Source organism: Melozone crissalis, unplaced genomic scaffold (genome assembly GCF_028551555.1).
Source record: "Melozone crissalis strain CALT ecotype California unplaced genomic scaffold, PUWL_Pcris_2 ptg000006l_1, whole genome shotgun sequence".
Taxonomy (NCBI): Eukaryota; Metazoa; Chordata; class Aves; order Passeriformes; family Passerellidae; genus Melozone; species Melozone crissalis.
This window is the reverse complement of record NW_026535784.1, coordinates 45,937,553-45,953,854: the sequence shown is the minus strand read 5'-3', so window position 1 is coordinate 45,953,854 and position 16,302 is coordinate 45,937,553. Positions and strand designations below refer to the sequence as shown.

At 39.7% G+C, this 16,302-nt stretch overlaps 1 protein-coding gene across 3 annotated transcripts in view; it reads left to right on the top strand.

Annotated features, from left to right (window-relative positions):
• Nucleotides 1-16,302, top strand: part of PDLIM5 (PDZ and LIM domain 5) — a 125,321-nt gene that overhangs the window by 38,236 nt on the left and 70,783 nt on the right. For all 3 annotated transcript variants that reach the window (XM_054295566.1, XM_054295565.1, XM_054295567.1), the window contains exon 3: nucleotides 3,743-3,894. In XM_054295566.1, coding sequence (XP_054151541.1) covers nucleotides 3,743-3,894 — 152 coding nt within the window. The remainder of the gene's footprint in view (nucleotides 1-3,742; nucleotides 3,895-16,302) is intronic.

The following is a 16,302-nucleotide window of genomic DNA, read 5'->3' as shown; positions in this document are numbered from 1 at the left end:
TTCAGTGTAGGTGTTTATGTTTATATAATTGTGATAATATTCCTCTTGCACCAGTGGTAAAACTGCTCTTGTAGCTTCAGTCCCACTTCACTATAGATGCTTCAGAAGCCAGGGTTGCTGACTGATACGTGTTGGTCACGCATGTGAGACAGCCCACTTGGCAGACTTTGTTCATCAGCACAACAGTGTGGTGCTTTATTGTTCGGTGCTTACTTTTATAGGCAATTGGAACCTCCTGGGTCTAGACAGCCACTGGTCTAATCTTAAGCCCCTTAGACTCTGAACCAGTGACATGCTTGTACTTCAGGAGAGATGTTATTGGTTGAAACCTCTGTCAGTCAGCCCAGAGGCCGGTTTAGCAAACTGGGCTGGGTTTCTTATTTATAACCAGATTAATGCTCAGTAGAAATCAGCTTGTGCTGAAACGGCTGACCAGTACTTTCAGGGAATACTCACGCTCTGGCTGAGATTTCCTAGGAGTATCAACCTCACCTCTCCTGCTTAGTGACTCACATCTCTTATTCAGAATCAGTAGGTGTTACTTAGAAGTCTTATCCACTCTGTCTTGATAAGGAGATTACTACTCTGGCATCCCTGTGTGTGGAGTTCTTCACACTCTTGTCCAGTAATTTCCTTCAATACATCTCTGACAGCTCCACCTCTGAGGCATAACCAGTTCTCTCTCTGTACAGCAGGACCCATGGATATAGCTGGGGACCCATCACACTTCTCGGGACCTATTTTTAGGAAATTTCATCCTGAAATTTTACTGAAATGATTTTACAGCAGTCTCCCACATGCACTTGCAAAGAGTTTCATCCCCTTAGGCAACAGTTTAAGAATGACCTCTTGAAAGTTGTGTGGTTGGTTGTGGGTTGTTGTGTGTTGGTCACTAGAATTAAACAGAAATGTTTGGCTTTTTTTTTTTTCATTAAGAAATTTGTTTTAATTTACATGTCTGGGGATGGTAAGGCCACCCACCCTTCCATGAATATAGTTATCCTGAAGCTGGCTTTTGAAGTCTTAGTCCTGGGCAGCATGTAGGTTGCTTTTTTCTTTTTTCATCACAAATTACAACATGTCAGCATCATGTGCATTTGCACACGTTCTGAGAAAGCTAAATTTTATTCACAAATCACAGCGATCCATTTGACCTTTAGCTTTTAGCACCCCTACGTTCCTTTCCCTTTTCCAGACCTTGCTGGCAAATGTCAGCGTGCTATAACATATCGGTTTATGGCAGGATCTGTTTATGGCAGGTCCCACCCCTCACCCAAAGGTTTGAGGAGCTTTCCTATAAATAGCTGTGTTGGTCATAGCTTTCTATATGCTTGTGAGCTTCCATGATTGGTGTTTTATAGTAATCAGGCCTCTTAACTCACAATTTGGGTATGAACACCCAATTTTGGAGGACTTTTGGCTTTTTGGTTGAATCCTTTTGTCAAAGGATTCACAATACAATTTGAAATTCTTATGACTTTGGCAAGTCAAATAGTTTTTCTGAAATGAGGATGTCTTCTTTTTCCTTTGCCTCTTACTTTACTTCCTTGCTCTGCTATATTTTCCTTGTTAGCACCCTCTGGTTTCAACTCTGGCTAAAATAGCTATATTGCTTCGCAATGCTGAGGGCCTGGATGCTGTTTTCTGAAGATATGACAAGTCTTCCTTGATTGCAGGCCTCGTCTTTCACCAGGCTAACATCAGATGGGAGAGTTTTTCTCATTTTGTTGAAAATTCTCCCTGTTGTTTTTTATCTGCTCAAGATTGCTACTGCAATCAGCAAGTATGGGATTGATGTTGAAATTCAGTGATTGACTGAATGTTAAATTTCTTGGATTTAGTCTAGATGTTGTCAAACGATAATGTTTTTGGAGTTTTGCATTTGCATATATCTTGCAACATTACACAATATTTTTTCTCAGTTAAAGTATTTGTCTTCAGGTGCCATCCAATACATGTCACAGCTGTCATGTATTGCTAGTTGCTTGGATTTTAGGAAAGCCTTAACTATATCAGGTAGGCTGATGGGACACCTTCCACAGGTTTGCCCTACACAAACTCAGAGACTGAGCCCCTCATATTTCATGCACTATTATCTCTTTACCCACAGACAGTTTTCAAGACATAACCTCACTTCTGTTGAAGTGAATGAGGTGTAGACTGGTGGCTGCACTTTGTAAAGTAACAAGGAACCAAAACTTCTTGGTCCCTATTGCATGAGCTAAACCAGGGACAGTTAAAAAAGAAAGGAAAAGAAAACCTTCCTTTGGTGTACCTTTGAAAAGTCATAGAATCATAGAATTGTCAAGGTTGGAAAAGACCTCTAAGGGTCACCAATCCAACTGTCAAGGTAGCAGCACCACCATGTTAACTACTAAACCATGTCCTCAAGTGCCTTATCCATGCATATTTTGAACACTTCTAGGGGTGGTGATTTTATTATTTTCCTGGGAAAACCTCTTCCAGTGCTTGACAATGCTTTCCATGAAGAAATTTTTCCTAGTATCCAAACTAAACCTTTTATAGTGTGACTTGAGTTTGCTCTCCTCCTGTCACTTGTTACCTGGGAGAAGAGACTGGTGCCCATGTCACTACACCCTCTTTTCAGGCAGTTGTAGAGAGGGGTGAGGTCTCCCCTGAGCCTCCTTTTCTCCTGGCTGAACACCACCAGCTCTCAGGTCATGTGCTAAAGTACCATTTTGGCTCAAGGTGAATTCTACTTTTGGAAATGAAGATAAAGTAATTGTGCTGTTTGCAGCACTTCCCTAGAAGCAGTGATTTCTTCAAGGAACAGACTCATGCTTGTAGGCAGGGGACAGAGTTGGGAGGTTACGCATACACAGCACTAGCAGCTACAATATCTCTGCTGTAAGCAGACTGCTTTTTCCAACTTCTCTGCTGTTGGAAACATAGAGGGAATTTACACCATCCAGGATGTTTTTTCAGCCTGCTATAAAATAATTGGAAGATTGAGGACCAGGGACATAAATCAGTGCATAGATTTTATTTTATGTTACTTTAATTTCTGTTTCTGTTCTTGGGAATGAAGGTAGTTGAAATTCAGTTGCATCAGATGAGAAGATTGATTTATTGTTCAATTGGGGCCAATAGTGTGAACTTTACAGAGGTTTCTGTTGCAATATTGTTTCATTCAAGTGGACCAAAGCAGTTGAACTGAACTTTGGCAGTGACCTTGATCAAAGAGTTAGACTTCTCAAGAGACTTGTCTTATCGTGATCTGAATATACTGCAGGTCACTGGGGCCTGTAAACCTACTGAGAGAAAGGCAGAACAATGTCCTTGCTAGCAGCCTGTCTGTGATGTTGAACTTTTGACTTTCTGGTAGTTGTAGCTGGGGAAAAGTTGGCTTCACTATTAAGAGAGTCTTCCCTGCTCATGACCAGTTTTTGACAAACAAATGAACGTTGAAGAGATTAAGTGGAAAATTTAGATTGGAAAAAGCTGGTTTACAGCCTTTCTCTCTCCTCAAAGTTTCATGTATGAAGAGAAAGGTGGCTGGAACTTTGAGTGCAGGAAACTGAATGCCTGTCCCTGCTTGTGTCTCTTTGTGAGTGTCCATAGCTTCCAGCCAGTAAAGCAGAAGTGGAGTTTGTTTTTGAAAAGGAGGCTATACTGTGCAGTTCTTTCCTGTCATTGAAGTGGAATAAGAATGAATACCTATGGCCACAATATAAACATAAACCGTCCAAGTTTCTCATTTACCATTCTTGCAATGTTTCAGCTTAATGACGGTGGCAAGGCAGCCCAAGCACATGTGGGGATCGGTGATGTGGTTCTCACCATTGATGGCATAAGCACGGATGGCATGACTCATCTAGAAGCGCAAAACAAGATCAAGGCATGTACAGGCAATTTGAACATGACTCTGCAAAGGTAAGATAGCTTCTTCTTTTTTTTAAAGATAATTGATTATCATCCTAGGAGTGGTTTGGAGGATAAAAATGTGTAAGTGGTTTGGCAAAGTCTATGGAGTTAAATGTCAGTGATTGAAAGATATGCTGCCATAGCCTGTAATCTGTCTTGATTTACAGTGTTTTGGAAAACTTATTAGATGTTAATTATGTGGCTTGACAAAGATTTTTTCCAGCTTTATGTCACCTATTCTATTTCCTCTTCCTTTTGAGTTTCAGTTTTGTTTAATTAATCTGTTTAAAAGCAGGTCTTATTAATGATTTTTTCCCTTCCCTCAAGTGACTAGGAACATTTTTTTGGGTCAAGTCCTACAGCACCATTTTGACTGGCTAACAGAATGATGGATTTAAATAGTTAACCCTTGAGCTAAATGGATCAAAATACTTCTGCTCAGAGTCTGGGAGATGTTTCCACCATGTGATACCACTGTGTCACTAAGTAGCAGCCTCCCTTTGCTAATTGAAGTGCCTGCTGTAGAAGTTACAGCTTGGCCCAGTCTCATTACTAAATCATAGAGTTTATTGAATCCCTGCATATCTCTGGTGTAGCCTGGAGCTGTTTTGGGAGTCGTTGCAGGAGGGGAGCAGGGTGCTCTCATATGGGTTATTGAACCTGAAGTAGAGTGAGCAGCAGCACAAGCAATAAATTCCTCCAGTTCTCAAAAGCCTCCCAGGGCTAAATGTTTTTTTTTAGAAGACTGTTATTCAATGATGTGAGTGAACATATTGGAGGAGATTGGCCTGTGAATCCCTCACATAGGGAAAAGCATCTCTTCTTGTTTTCAAAGAAAACAACAGCAGTTGTAGGCCATGACTGCTGTTCAGGCCTGCCTTCAGCAGTGCAAAGTTCCTTGATGAGTGTTGGTTGAGGTCCATACTATATCTCTTCACCAGTTACTGACTGCTTTTTGTGGCAAATTATCCTCCCCTTAATGAGAGGACTGCATCTTTCAGCGAGTTAATCAGTATTTATTAGAATAAAAAGAGGTGACGTGGTTGCAGATCTGACAAACATCCATCTCCAGGGTGACAGTGCTTGTTCCCAGCCCTAAGTGCCATGTGTTTGAATGGTTGTGGGAGTGCTTTCTTCTGTAAGAGGCTGCAGTTCAGCACTGCTTGTTGTCTCTTGTTTTTCCCGTTGTCCTGTGCTTCGGTGCTTAGCTGCCCTGACTAAGGGATTCCCTTTGCTCAGTCTGAGGAAGGGAGTACCTTGTGGTGTGGTTCATGCCTAGGGCATCTCCCTGAGTGAAACTTGTAAAGGTGGCATTAAAAGTTTCTTGATGAAAGACAGGTATTGTACCAGCTCATTAGAAGAACTACATGTTGTATCTGGTGTGTCATTTGCTTTTCTGGCTCCCAGGGAGACGGGCAGGTCGCTCAGAAATGCACTTTCCAGGACCCACTGAGTCACAGGCAGGTGGGTTGGCCCACTTTCTCCTGTCACCATAACTGTATGGGCAGGGTTAATATTGGATATAGGAAAGGCATGGCAGGCGTGTCCCAGTCAGGTAATAACTTGTCTGAGGCTGCTTCTGGTTAGGTACGGAGATGAGTGGTTTGGAAATCAGATTAATCATGAGTTAGCCTGATCCCCTGCTGTTCTCAGCCTTCCCACTTAGTGTAGCATCTGACTCACCACTGTTGGCTACCTGACAGCTGAAGGCTAAGTCAGGATCAGACTAACAGTGATCAAAGAAATAGCCTTGGTCCTGGCATCTGGGGGTGTGACAGATGTGTCTTGTGGCTCTGCTGCTTTACAGTCTCATGGTCTAAGCTGTTTTGAATTTTGCATGTGTCCCAAGAAACCAAAGGTATAGGCAGTGCTCTCCTGGTTCCTCTGCCTGTGAAAATTCCTTGCCCTGCTCTGTAACAGATCTGCTTTGGTTGTTTATTTGTTCTTTATAGCCTGGAAGAAGATGGTTCTTGGAGTCAGACTGACTCACGCTAACTGGAGATGGTGGCTGCCCATGGGAAGGGACCTTGAGAGTATAAGCAGGGTGGCAAGATAAGGCATTTTAATATCGAGTGTTCTCCATAATGATATTCTTCTGTTCCTGCCTCTTCTCTCAAAATGAAACAGAAAGAAATAAAATATTTTAAGTTGTTACTCTTCACATGCAAGATTAAGGAGATACTGTCAATGTGAAGCAAAGCTGGCCTTCAAAATATGGGCTGATGCCATAGAATAGGAAAATCTAAGACATATTTTATTTTGCTATTACTGCTTTTTATTTATCTTTCATTTTTACTTCTGAGATTTTATCTACTTTCACACAGTCTGCTGATAGTTTGGACTACAATACAAGGATGTTGAGGTTAGTTTTGAAAGAGTCCATCAGTTCTGAGATACTGCCCTGGTTTGCTGCTGCTTTAAAAGAACACAATGGTTGGATGGTTAGTGGTGTTACTTTGAGCATGTACTCCAGCACCCCAGTTTGCACAGTGGTCAGGGCATGGTGACACTTCACCTTTTAAAAGCTACAAAGGAAACTTCTGTAGTCTATGGCAAAGGCAAGAGAGGAAATTCTTTATTATCAAATTCCTTATTATAAATATTTTAACTTGATAGTTAACCTATTTAGGTTTTCACTTGGCTTCCTCTCTTCTTCATGTGCAAAGTAGAAAAAATAAAATGAAGAGAAACTAAACAAGGGGCAAGAAGTAGCTTGTCTGGGAGCCTTGGAAACCTTTACTTACAGATTTAAAGCAGTATTTTTATGTAGGCAAATATGCAAGTACCCCTTGTGGAAATCCAATTTAGATGTTTTGTAACTTGTAATTTAAATGTTGGCAAAATATTCGAAGGGCAGATAAAAGCTTCCCTTTGTTCCATGTAAGGCAGTATCACAGCTACATTTTTTAAACATGGAATTGTTGTATGCCCTGGAAAGGAACTGGAGGTGCAGCTGACACAATTGCAAATTGACTTTGCTTAGAGGTTGCTCAAATACCAATGGACAAAATTGTGCTTTCCCAGCCCTGTGTGCAGTAGTAGGTGCCTAACATTTGCATGTGTTGGCAAGTATTTTCAGGTGTATGTCTTTAAAATCAATATGTTCTGTAAACAAGTCCCATTGTTTAGTACAGAAGTTATATCTTTTTTTTCAGGTCTGAGATGAAATTTGAACGTAGGCATTTATTTGCTCATTTTTCATATTACATTGTAGGTGCACACAGTCTGTGGTGATTGGGGTGGGGCTGTGTCCAGCCTCATCCCCATGGGTGCAGCTGTGAGCAGCAGGTGAGCAGCACTGACAGCAATGAGCCATGGAGTGCCCAGGGGCACTGACCCATCACCAAAGGGAACAGAGGGCACACAGGTGCATGGCATCAACAGGAGGGTATAAAAGGTTGGGCTGAAGAACAAGAAGGGCAGATGCTTGCAGCCTTCTGAAGTGGTCTGGTGTTACTCTGTATGGGCTAAAGCCTTCTGGAATTGTCTGGTGATACTCAGTGTATCCTGGTCGTCTCAGCTGCAACATTATGTGACTCAAATGGAGTGTGGCTTTTTTTCTCTTCTTTTTATTTTGTAACTTGCAATTTTAGCTTCTTGATAAATCTCCTCCCCCTTCCAATTTTTGTTTCTGTTCATCTCTCCCTTTCTGAGATCTTGATCTTTTGCACCCCAATATTTCATTTTCATGTAAAGCCATTCCAGTTTCCCATGAGGACAGATGGAAACCAGATGCTTGCTTTTTGGATATATTTTCAAGTTCAGTAACTTAGCATGGGCTTTTATAAATAAATCTCCAAGTTGCTGAACAGCTAAAAGCCGCCACCTATTTTTAAAATATTATTTTTGGGGACTGTTTCTCCAGAGATTTGCCTTAATGATTCTTTTGGAATGAGCAGGATAAAGAATTGTGGATTTCTACAGATGAATGAGATCATGATACCTGTGAAGATGGAAAGTCTTGGGTGTTGTTTTTCCTATAATGATAGGGAACATATTTATCTCTCTGTTTAGTAAAACAGATCTGCATGGGTATAGTTTGCTTTATAAAGCAATTTCTTTCACTCTGTCTATGAATTTACTAATGTAGGACAAAAGGCATTGAGATTGCTTGGCTTGGGAAGCAAAAGAAGGGTTCTGCAGGTTGTTTACTCCTCTGTTGCTATATTGCAGTGCTTCTTTGGGTGAAAAAAAATTTCTGAGTGCAGTAACTTGGCAGTGAGCAGATCCTGTGGGTCTCATTGCAGCTCTTCAGTGGAGGAACACAGCTGCTACAAAGCAGCAGTAGATGAATTTCAGTGATGGCCATGGGTTTGTTGAGTTTTTTCTCCTAAACCCTTTAAAAGCATGGGGTTGCCCAAGTGTCATAGGTGATGCTGGGGCCTCCTGGGTATTCCTGATGTCCTACAGGACTCAGATAAATTTAGATGAGCCATGGGGCTGAGTTCTGCAGTTGGTAAATTAAAAGTCATGACATATGTTTTAGCTGCCTGCCTGAGTATGAATCTTTATAGTACTGCCCTCCCTTATCTTTCTGGGTTTTCTTTCAGGAAGCATGAAGTCTAGGCTTTTAGCTTGAGGGCAGCTGAAATTCTCATCATTTCAGATGGGGTAAGTGAGAGAAAAAAATGTTCTGGACTATTTGAATTCTAAGATCTTTTTTCAAGTCAACCAATTTGGAAAGGGTTTTCAGCAGTAAGACTAGCTTAGTGTGCTTTTTTCTTACTATTTTTTGCCTAATTTATAGGCTTTACTTTAGATGATGCTTAAAACTCATGTTTCAGTTCTATGAGTCATAGGTTCCTTGGGTGGGTATTTTGTTTCCCTAAACCGTATATGGACGAGCTTGAGGAAAACTATGATAAGAATGCATTCTGAACTCTTATATTTTCTCCCAACTTTAGTCATTATCATTTCCCTTACATAGGTATTTTGACTTCAGCTTGGTTCTTCAATGATTTGCTTTTTTAGAAAAATAGGAGCTTCATTGTCCTATGTCAGTTGAACAGAGACAATAATAATTGCTTGAAAGACACCACAACTTCCAAGTAATTTTTTCAAAATCTGAAAACTAATTTTTTTTTTTGCTGTAATTCTTTATGTAATACTAATTCTTATGTGAATTGTTTCAGGAATGTCAGAACTAAGTGCTGAATGATTAAGGAAATAATTTCTTTTTAATTGAGAGAGTTGAGACACAGAAAATTTAAAAAACTGTTGAGGCAGTATGGCTTGGCATATGTATATTTGTGGTTCAAATGCTACTCAAAATGTTTGGCAACTTATTCCAAAAGGCTAGTTTGTTGCTTTCAATCATTAATTCTAGTTTTCGGTGATTATGCCTCAAAATAACTAGGTGAAAAACTGTGCCTCCCAAACAGACATTCCCTTCTCTTGTTTAGCCATGTCACTAAGCTTTGAGGTGGCAGCTGTTCCAGGTAGCTCACTCAGTGGAGCCTGGTGAGACTTCAAACAATCCTGGAGAACTTCTTGTGCTGTGCATTGCAATGCAGTCAGCTGAGTTGTCTTAAATCCTTCTGGTTTATCTTGCTCTGAAATTAAGTGATATTGGGTTAAAATGTTGTCCGAAGAATTCAAAGCTGATGAATGATGCTGGGTGTTTTTTTGATCCAAAAGTAGTTGTATAAATCTATGCACTTGTTGAGAGCAAGGTAGGAACCTTTTGCTCCTAATCTAGGAGCAGAGCAAGTTTAGCTAGCTAAGCCATGCCTTTGGAAAGCCTGCCCATGTGCTAAATAAATGGAAGGGTACAGCTCTTGCTTCCAGCTGAAATTCAGAGTTGTCTTGTGTGTAGTTTGCAGTTTGCTGCTGGTCAGGTGGCAATTAGATGAACCACAGAACATGCTGCAGCTAAGTGAATCCAACAAACTATAGGCTTGCTTGGAAGTTCAAAGGAGAGTTGCTGGGATCAAAGTGGAAGGTTGCAGGGTAAAAAACAAGAGTTCAGTGACTTGTACAGGGTGATACCTACCCATCTGCCAGGAAAATGGGTGGGACTGAGGACGAGTTAAGCAACTGTAATAGCAGCCTTTCTCACATTGTGTACCTTAGAGTTCTGCTGGGAATCTTTAGAGCTGCAAAAGGTTTGTAAAGGCTGTGCAGTTTCTTGAGGTTACTGCTGGAAGTAGCGTAGGAACATAAGTACAGTAGTAGATAAAGATGGTGGACAATGGCAAGTGCCAAAGGCAGATTGCTGTTTACTGAACATCAAAGTATTTCCTTTGAATTTAAGTTTAAAGATGTTTTTTCACTTTTAATTTCAGGTATATTCCTCTCTGGCCCCCATATAGTTAATACCACCTCAGGGAGATGAAAATTAAGGAGAGGGAGGTTGAAGAAGAATCATTAACACATTGGTGTTTTGGTTTTTTTTGTTTTCATTTTATTTTTAGTATGTTTGCCACCAGGGAAATGCATATATCACCTCTGAGGTGCAGCAATTGCATACATTTTACAATTATGTTTTTGAGGTTTTGTCTACATGACAGTATCATGGTGGGTTAAACCAAGGGCAGTCAGATTAGGGGGATATTTAAAAACATCACCTTCTTTCGTGTGAAAAATGAGGAGGCCATCATCAAGAAACTGTCTCTCGCAACCTGAGAGCTTGTAAGTTCAATTTGGGATAAATTTGCACATTCTGATCCCTCATTGTCCAAGTCCTTGATGGAATAAAGGTTGGTAAGGTTGCTTGGGAGAGTAGCTCAGATGTATAATCAGCAGAAGCTGATAAAAAGCTGGGGATGAGATAAATTGTGGCATCACTGTTTGAAAAGAAGTGAGTGATTTTGGTGGAGATTTGCCCCTGAAGGGAGGAAAGTTTTGGATCCTAGAAGTTACCATCTGTTTGCAGTGGATCAAGTGGTAACTGAAGTGCCTGAACTGGTCATCTTGATTTTTTGCCTTATCCAGTGAGAAACATCTGTGCCATTGCTTTATACAAACTGTTGCGTAGCACAGATATCTGACAAATTTCTTAAAAATACTACTTGTTTCCAGACAAGGAAGGAGAGCTGGGGTTGGTTTGTGGTTTTTTTTTCTTTGGTTTTGGTTTTTTTTTTTTTGGTGTTTGTTTTAGTAATTTTGCTGACCCTATAGATGTTTGTTTTAAAGCCTGAAACCATGCATATCTTTCAGGTATGTTGGGATTAGCCTAAAAACAAATGCTTATCACATGTTAATATATAGACTGCATTCTTTCATTCCTATATAAAATCAGTATGAAAATACTTGGCTTCCATTATGGTTCTGATGTAGGGATGAAACCACTCTGATGTATAATGGTGCTTTTAGAAAACAAAGATTAAATTGTTAAAGGAAAAAAATGCATTGCAAGAAATGTGGCTTTACACAAGCAGATCATCAGAAAGGTAATATCTTTGGCTTGATGTTTAGGTGTACAGTAGTTTAGAAGTCTATTTTCACTCTATTATAAAACTAAAATAAATCTGTATTCTGATTAGATCTGACACAATTGATTTCTGTCTGTGAAGACAGGAGCAGTGAAGGTTTATTCTCATATATTTTTCCTGAAATGGCATAATTCAGTAGGAAGTATCTGGAAATTAAATAATCTTACTTGATTTTGGCATGTGCTAGATGGACAGTGTGCCTCAGTATGCAAGGTGAGGATGGGTTTGCAGTGCTTTGCCTAATGGATGAAAGATATGGTAATGATAAATGATTGCTTGTGATTTAGAATAACTTGCTGAAATACCAATAGCTTTCTCCTGTCTTACAGAATTAAAAAAAAAAACCCAAAACTGAGTTGAGGAGTATTTCTGTGGACAGCAGGGAATTGCTTAATGAACTCCACATTGTTCAGTCCATATGCTCTTTGCTGCAAGCAAGAGGTAACATTTGCTAGCTGAAATTTAATACAGAAAACATCTAGGCTGAGTGAGGTTGTGACTAGTGTTCCTACGAGTCTGACTGTTACTTAACAGCATTTTCCAGCTTGCAAACCCCTTTAAGTTAGTGTTGCTTTATATTCTGCATGTTGCACAACCTTTTCATTGCTGTAGAAGGGTGTAAGCTGAAACATTCCCACATTAAAGAGACCTTTATTAACATAGATGTTTCTAAGGAGTAGATTGAATGTATTTCCCAAACATTAAATATATGTATTTTAGGAAGGTAGGAACACAACTAAGCTAACTTTCATTATGAAGATCTAAAAAAAAACCTCTTGAAAACCACAGGAGTTAATTTTACTGACTATCAATATCACTGTTATTTACAATAAAGATTCTGCTTAAGAGGTACAAGTGCCAGCTTCTTACACGACTGGAGAGAAGTCTCCACTGACAGTGCAGTATTAAGTCAACCTTTCTGTGGCAATTATATGCCAGGTGCTTTGGACTATACCAGTGTTGTCAAGACTGTGTAAGAACCATCCAGACACTTTTTACTTGTCATTATCTCTTCACGCGGGAGATGCTGAAAAGCATGTTGATTTCTGGGAGAGGGGAGGAAAGGGCATTGGTTTGAGATTCAGTTTGGGTTTATTTTAGAAAAGGGCAGAAATGGAGCTGTGGAATAGTTCAGATTTTGAAGACTGATAAGAAAGCAATGTTGTTTGCTCTTAGTGTGATTTCCTGGCTAAGTCCTGCTTTTTAGTTTTTCTGAGGAAAAGGTTCATAGCTGTGTTTCAGGAAGCTCTCTTGGTTACTGCTTTCCTCCTTTTTATAAATAATCCCCAGAGGGGAGTGTAGGTTTGTTTTTTTTCTTTAATGAGTTACAGAAAGCCATCAGAAAAGTGATATTCTTAGGTTTTTGTTACATTTTGTTTCATTTGAAGTGATTTTAATGAAGTAATATTCTCCAGGAGGCCTTTGATACAATTCTGGCTTTTATTTCCTTATTTTCTAATGGACTTCCGTGGTATTCATGGTGACAGTCACCAAATCCCATAAACACTGCAGCGTAATGTAGAAAAACATATTTTTGTTTCTCTAGTAATATTACCTGCGGTAGGCAGCAGCTGATTACAGCTGTTTTAAAATGCTATATTACTTGCAAAATGCCCTCCATTACTGATCTTCCTATATCAGGTGGGTTTTTTTGTCAGAACTGATGGAGTGGTTAAGCATGGGTTTTAAATTTTTAGTTCCATTTCTGTTTTTGCAGCAGACTTGGCTGGCTTTTAACGTTTGATTTCCTAAAACTAGACATTTCCTCTTAAGCAGATAACCTTTATTTGCCTTTCACATAGTCAGATGTGATCTTGATAGCCATCAAGGCTCTGAGGGCTTCAATAGAAGGTACTAAGAAAAATAAAGTATCATGATGATAAATCAGGGATGACTATTAGCAGTCATTTTTGCTTAGTTCTTTGTGAAATGAAGTTTGTGTTCTTGTGGGAACACAAATTCCCCTCAAATGTTCTCTTGTTATTAAGAGCCCTATAGGCAAACACTGCTTGTTGCAGTTCTTTTTAGGTTTTGTTAATGATGTGGATCTGCTATATTTGATGTAGATCTTTTCAACTGTTAAACAGTATTTTCGTTTTGGAGTGCACATAGGTTTCATTCCCCAAAGTGAAGTTTCCTACAACAAAATGAAACTTGAGGAAAAGTGTGCACCTGAGTGTTCCAATGAAACACTGTAGAGTTCCACAGCCCAGTAAAGTAGACCTGAGTTTTTCATCTTCTAATGCTGCTGTTAGTTCAGTATTAGAAGTGAAATCTAGCTTTGCCTGGTGAATGATTACCAAAGAGCTAAAGAGCTGTGTATAAATTGGTGTGTTGTTTGTTTTTTTAATATCCCCACTGCTTCACATTTTCCGGCAGGGTGTGTTTCGGCTTGACACTGAATAGGATGTGTTCTGGACTGAACACTCAGCCTGAAAAATAACAAGAGAATTAAAAGCAGTAGGGATTGCTTTGTCTGTGTATTGTATCAGTGAACCTGTTAGTCTGGTATCCAGGCCCACTGTGGCTGCTTTCCGATGATTCAGCGTGAGGGGGGAGTGAGAACCAAACCCTGCTTTGTAACACCTGCATGGTGAGAACCTGGCTGCTTACACAAGACATGTGGCTTTGATTATCATAAACACTTGTAACTAATAATTAAACTGGGGTCTTATAGGCGTTGTTTCATGTATCTATCAACATAATTCTTGTCTCAGACAGGCTAACAACATTGAGGTGTTTTTGCTGTATGTAGATGAAAAATATTTTCTCACGCTGTTTTTTTTTTTTTTCCCCAATTGCACTTTCCTCCAATTTTGGTGCGCAGTGTATCCCCACTTTTGCCTAATTCACAGTGAGTTGTTCAGGCAGAAAGTCGGACAGTTTTCTTTACTTACTTTTATGCACCCTCTCTGCTTTTGGGAGCATGTGCGCCAGATCTGAGCCTTTGTCATCTTTGTGGTTTGAGACTTGAGACAGGAAGTCTTCAGGATTCATCTGACACTTCAGTTTAGTCACAGCTGAATCCTTATCCCCACCAGAAAATAAAAAAAGCCCTTTGTCTTTTCAGTTGCTCATGTGCACATTCCTTCATTCATGGAGGGGCAGCAGTTTCGGGCCTTGAAAGGACTTGGGCTCCCTGCTGGGGCAGGGGCCCAGAGGACATGCACCGTGAGCTCCTGCCCTCATGGTGCTTCTGGTGGAGCCCTGTGCTGCAGCCTCTGCCCAAAAAGCGCTCAGAAAGGAGTTTCTCTTCCTTCTTGTGATGAGTAAGGAGGTTTGAGAGACCCTATCTCAACTTCATACCCCAAGGCAACTAATCAATACAAGGGAAGTGTTCCTGCCAGTTTCAGGGAGCTCTGAGAAGAGGGAATTGGGATGTTAAGAGAAGCAGGGAAGCAATTGTCAGTAAGAATATTATGTTTCAAAGAATTAGGAGTCTTTCAAGTAAGGACAGCGTTAGCAGAAGTGGCGCATCTGCAGCACAGAGATGTTAGGGTTGGATCATTGTGCTGAATGAGATCTCTTCTGCAAGGATAAAAGATGACAAAAACTTGACTTTCTTCCTAGTCTATGGGAATTTACCAACAAAACAAGTAGCAATAAATGTACAGAGATGAAATGAAACAAAAAATAAGCTATTGAAATATCTTAGGAACACTTTAGGTAATAATTTGTCCACTTAAAAATCTGGGCAGTTTTCTTCACTTGCATAAATTTTGAAAATGGAACTCATAGATACAGTGACGGACTTGTGCCTGCTTGAACCAGAACTGAACCTGGATTGTTTGTTTTTACTTAGTGACATCTAATTATCTCATAAATTGAATAAATTGTTCTTGTTCGTGTATATTTTCTTAGTTTAGGCTTAATTACACTTGATGCTAACAGTGTTTGTTCCCCACTTTGTAAAACACTGGTGCATGTTAAGCTTTAGATTTTTTCCAGCATTCCTGTGGCTGTTTTAGCTGAGCAGAGTTTGTCTGTTAACATGAAATCTGCAAATCATTTCAATCTCTCTTATATTTAAATTTACAACAGATTTATATGCTTTCATATTTTGGAATCTTTGATATTCTTCTTAATGCCTTAAACTTCTACGTTTACGATGTCTGCTGAGTATTTTCTCCCACAGTTTTGGCAAGCCTCAATTTCCTCACTTTTCAAACTCTTGCCAACACACAATTTGAATATAACTTGGAAAACCCCAACAAAACAAACAACCAAACCCCATGAAAATTTGATGTCATATTTATGTGGGTGTGGCTGAGGACAGCCAAAAATCTTCCAAAATAAAATAAATGTGCTGTGTGAGAGGTTATAAGCCATTGTCTGAGAGACAGAAACTTTATAGAGAATCTACGTCAGCAGCTAAGACTGGTTGGAAGCTGATGTTTCATGTTGCTTTCTGTTTGGAATAAACTCTTCACCAAACAGTTAAATGGGTTTTCTGAGTGGCAATTATTCTGGGGGATTGCTTCTATGGCCTAGTCTGTTGTTTCTGTTCAACTTGTGACTGATTGCTGCTCTGTAAGAGAGACCATCTTGGCAAAAGGGATTGGATTATACAAGTAATGTGAGTTTCATTATAGAGGGGAAGGACTTGTAGTACTCAATGTGTTTTGGAGGGAAAATGACCAAACCTAGTCAGTCAGTCTTACTGACTGTATAGTATCCCTTTTAGCTCCTAAGCTTCTATGCAAAAAATAGAATGTAGTATGCATTCTTAAAATGTATTACAGAGTGTAGGAAGCCAAAGTTTTAATGAGGACAGTGACTTCAGAGATAACTAATGCTGCTTGATTGCTAACAGATTATTTTTCCTTTACATACAAAGTCCCTCCACATGAGCAGACTGGAAGTCTCAGTGACACAGGAGTCACTAAAATGCACGTACTGGGCTAAATATAATGTGTAACAGGTTTTGCAAGTACCAAAATGTGTAATATTTTCCATTCAAGGCCTCTCAAGTACTGAAATTTTT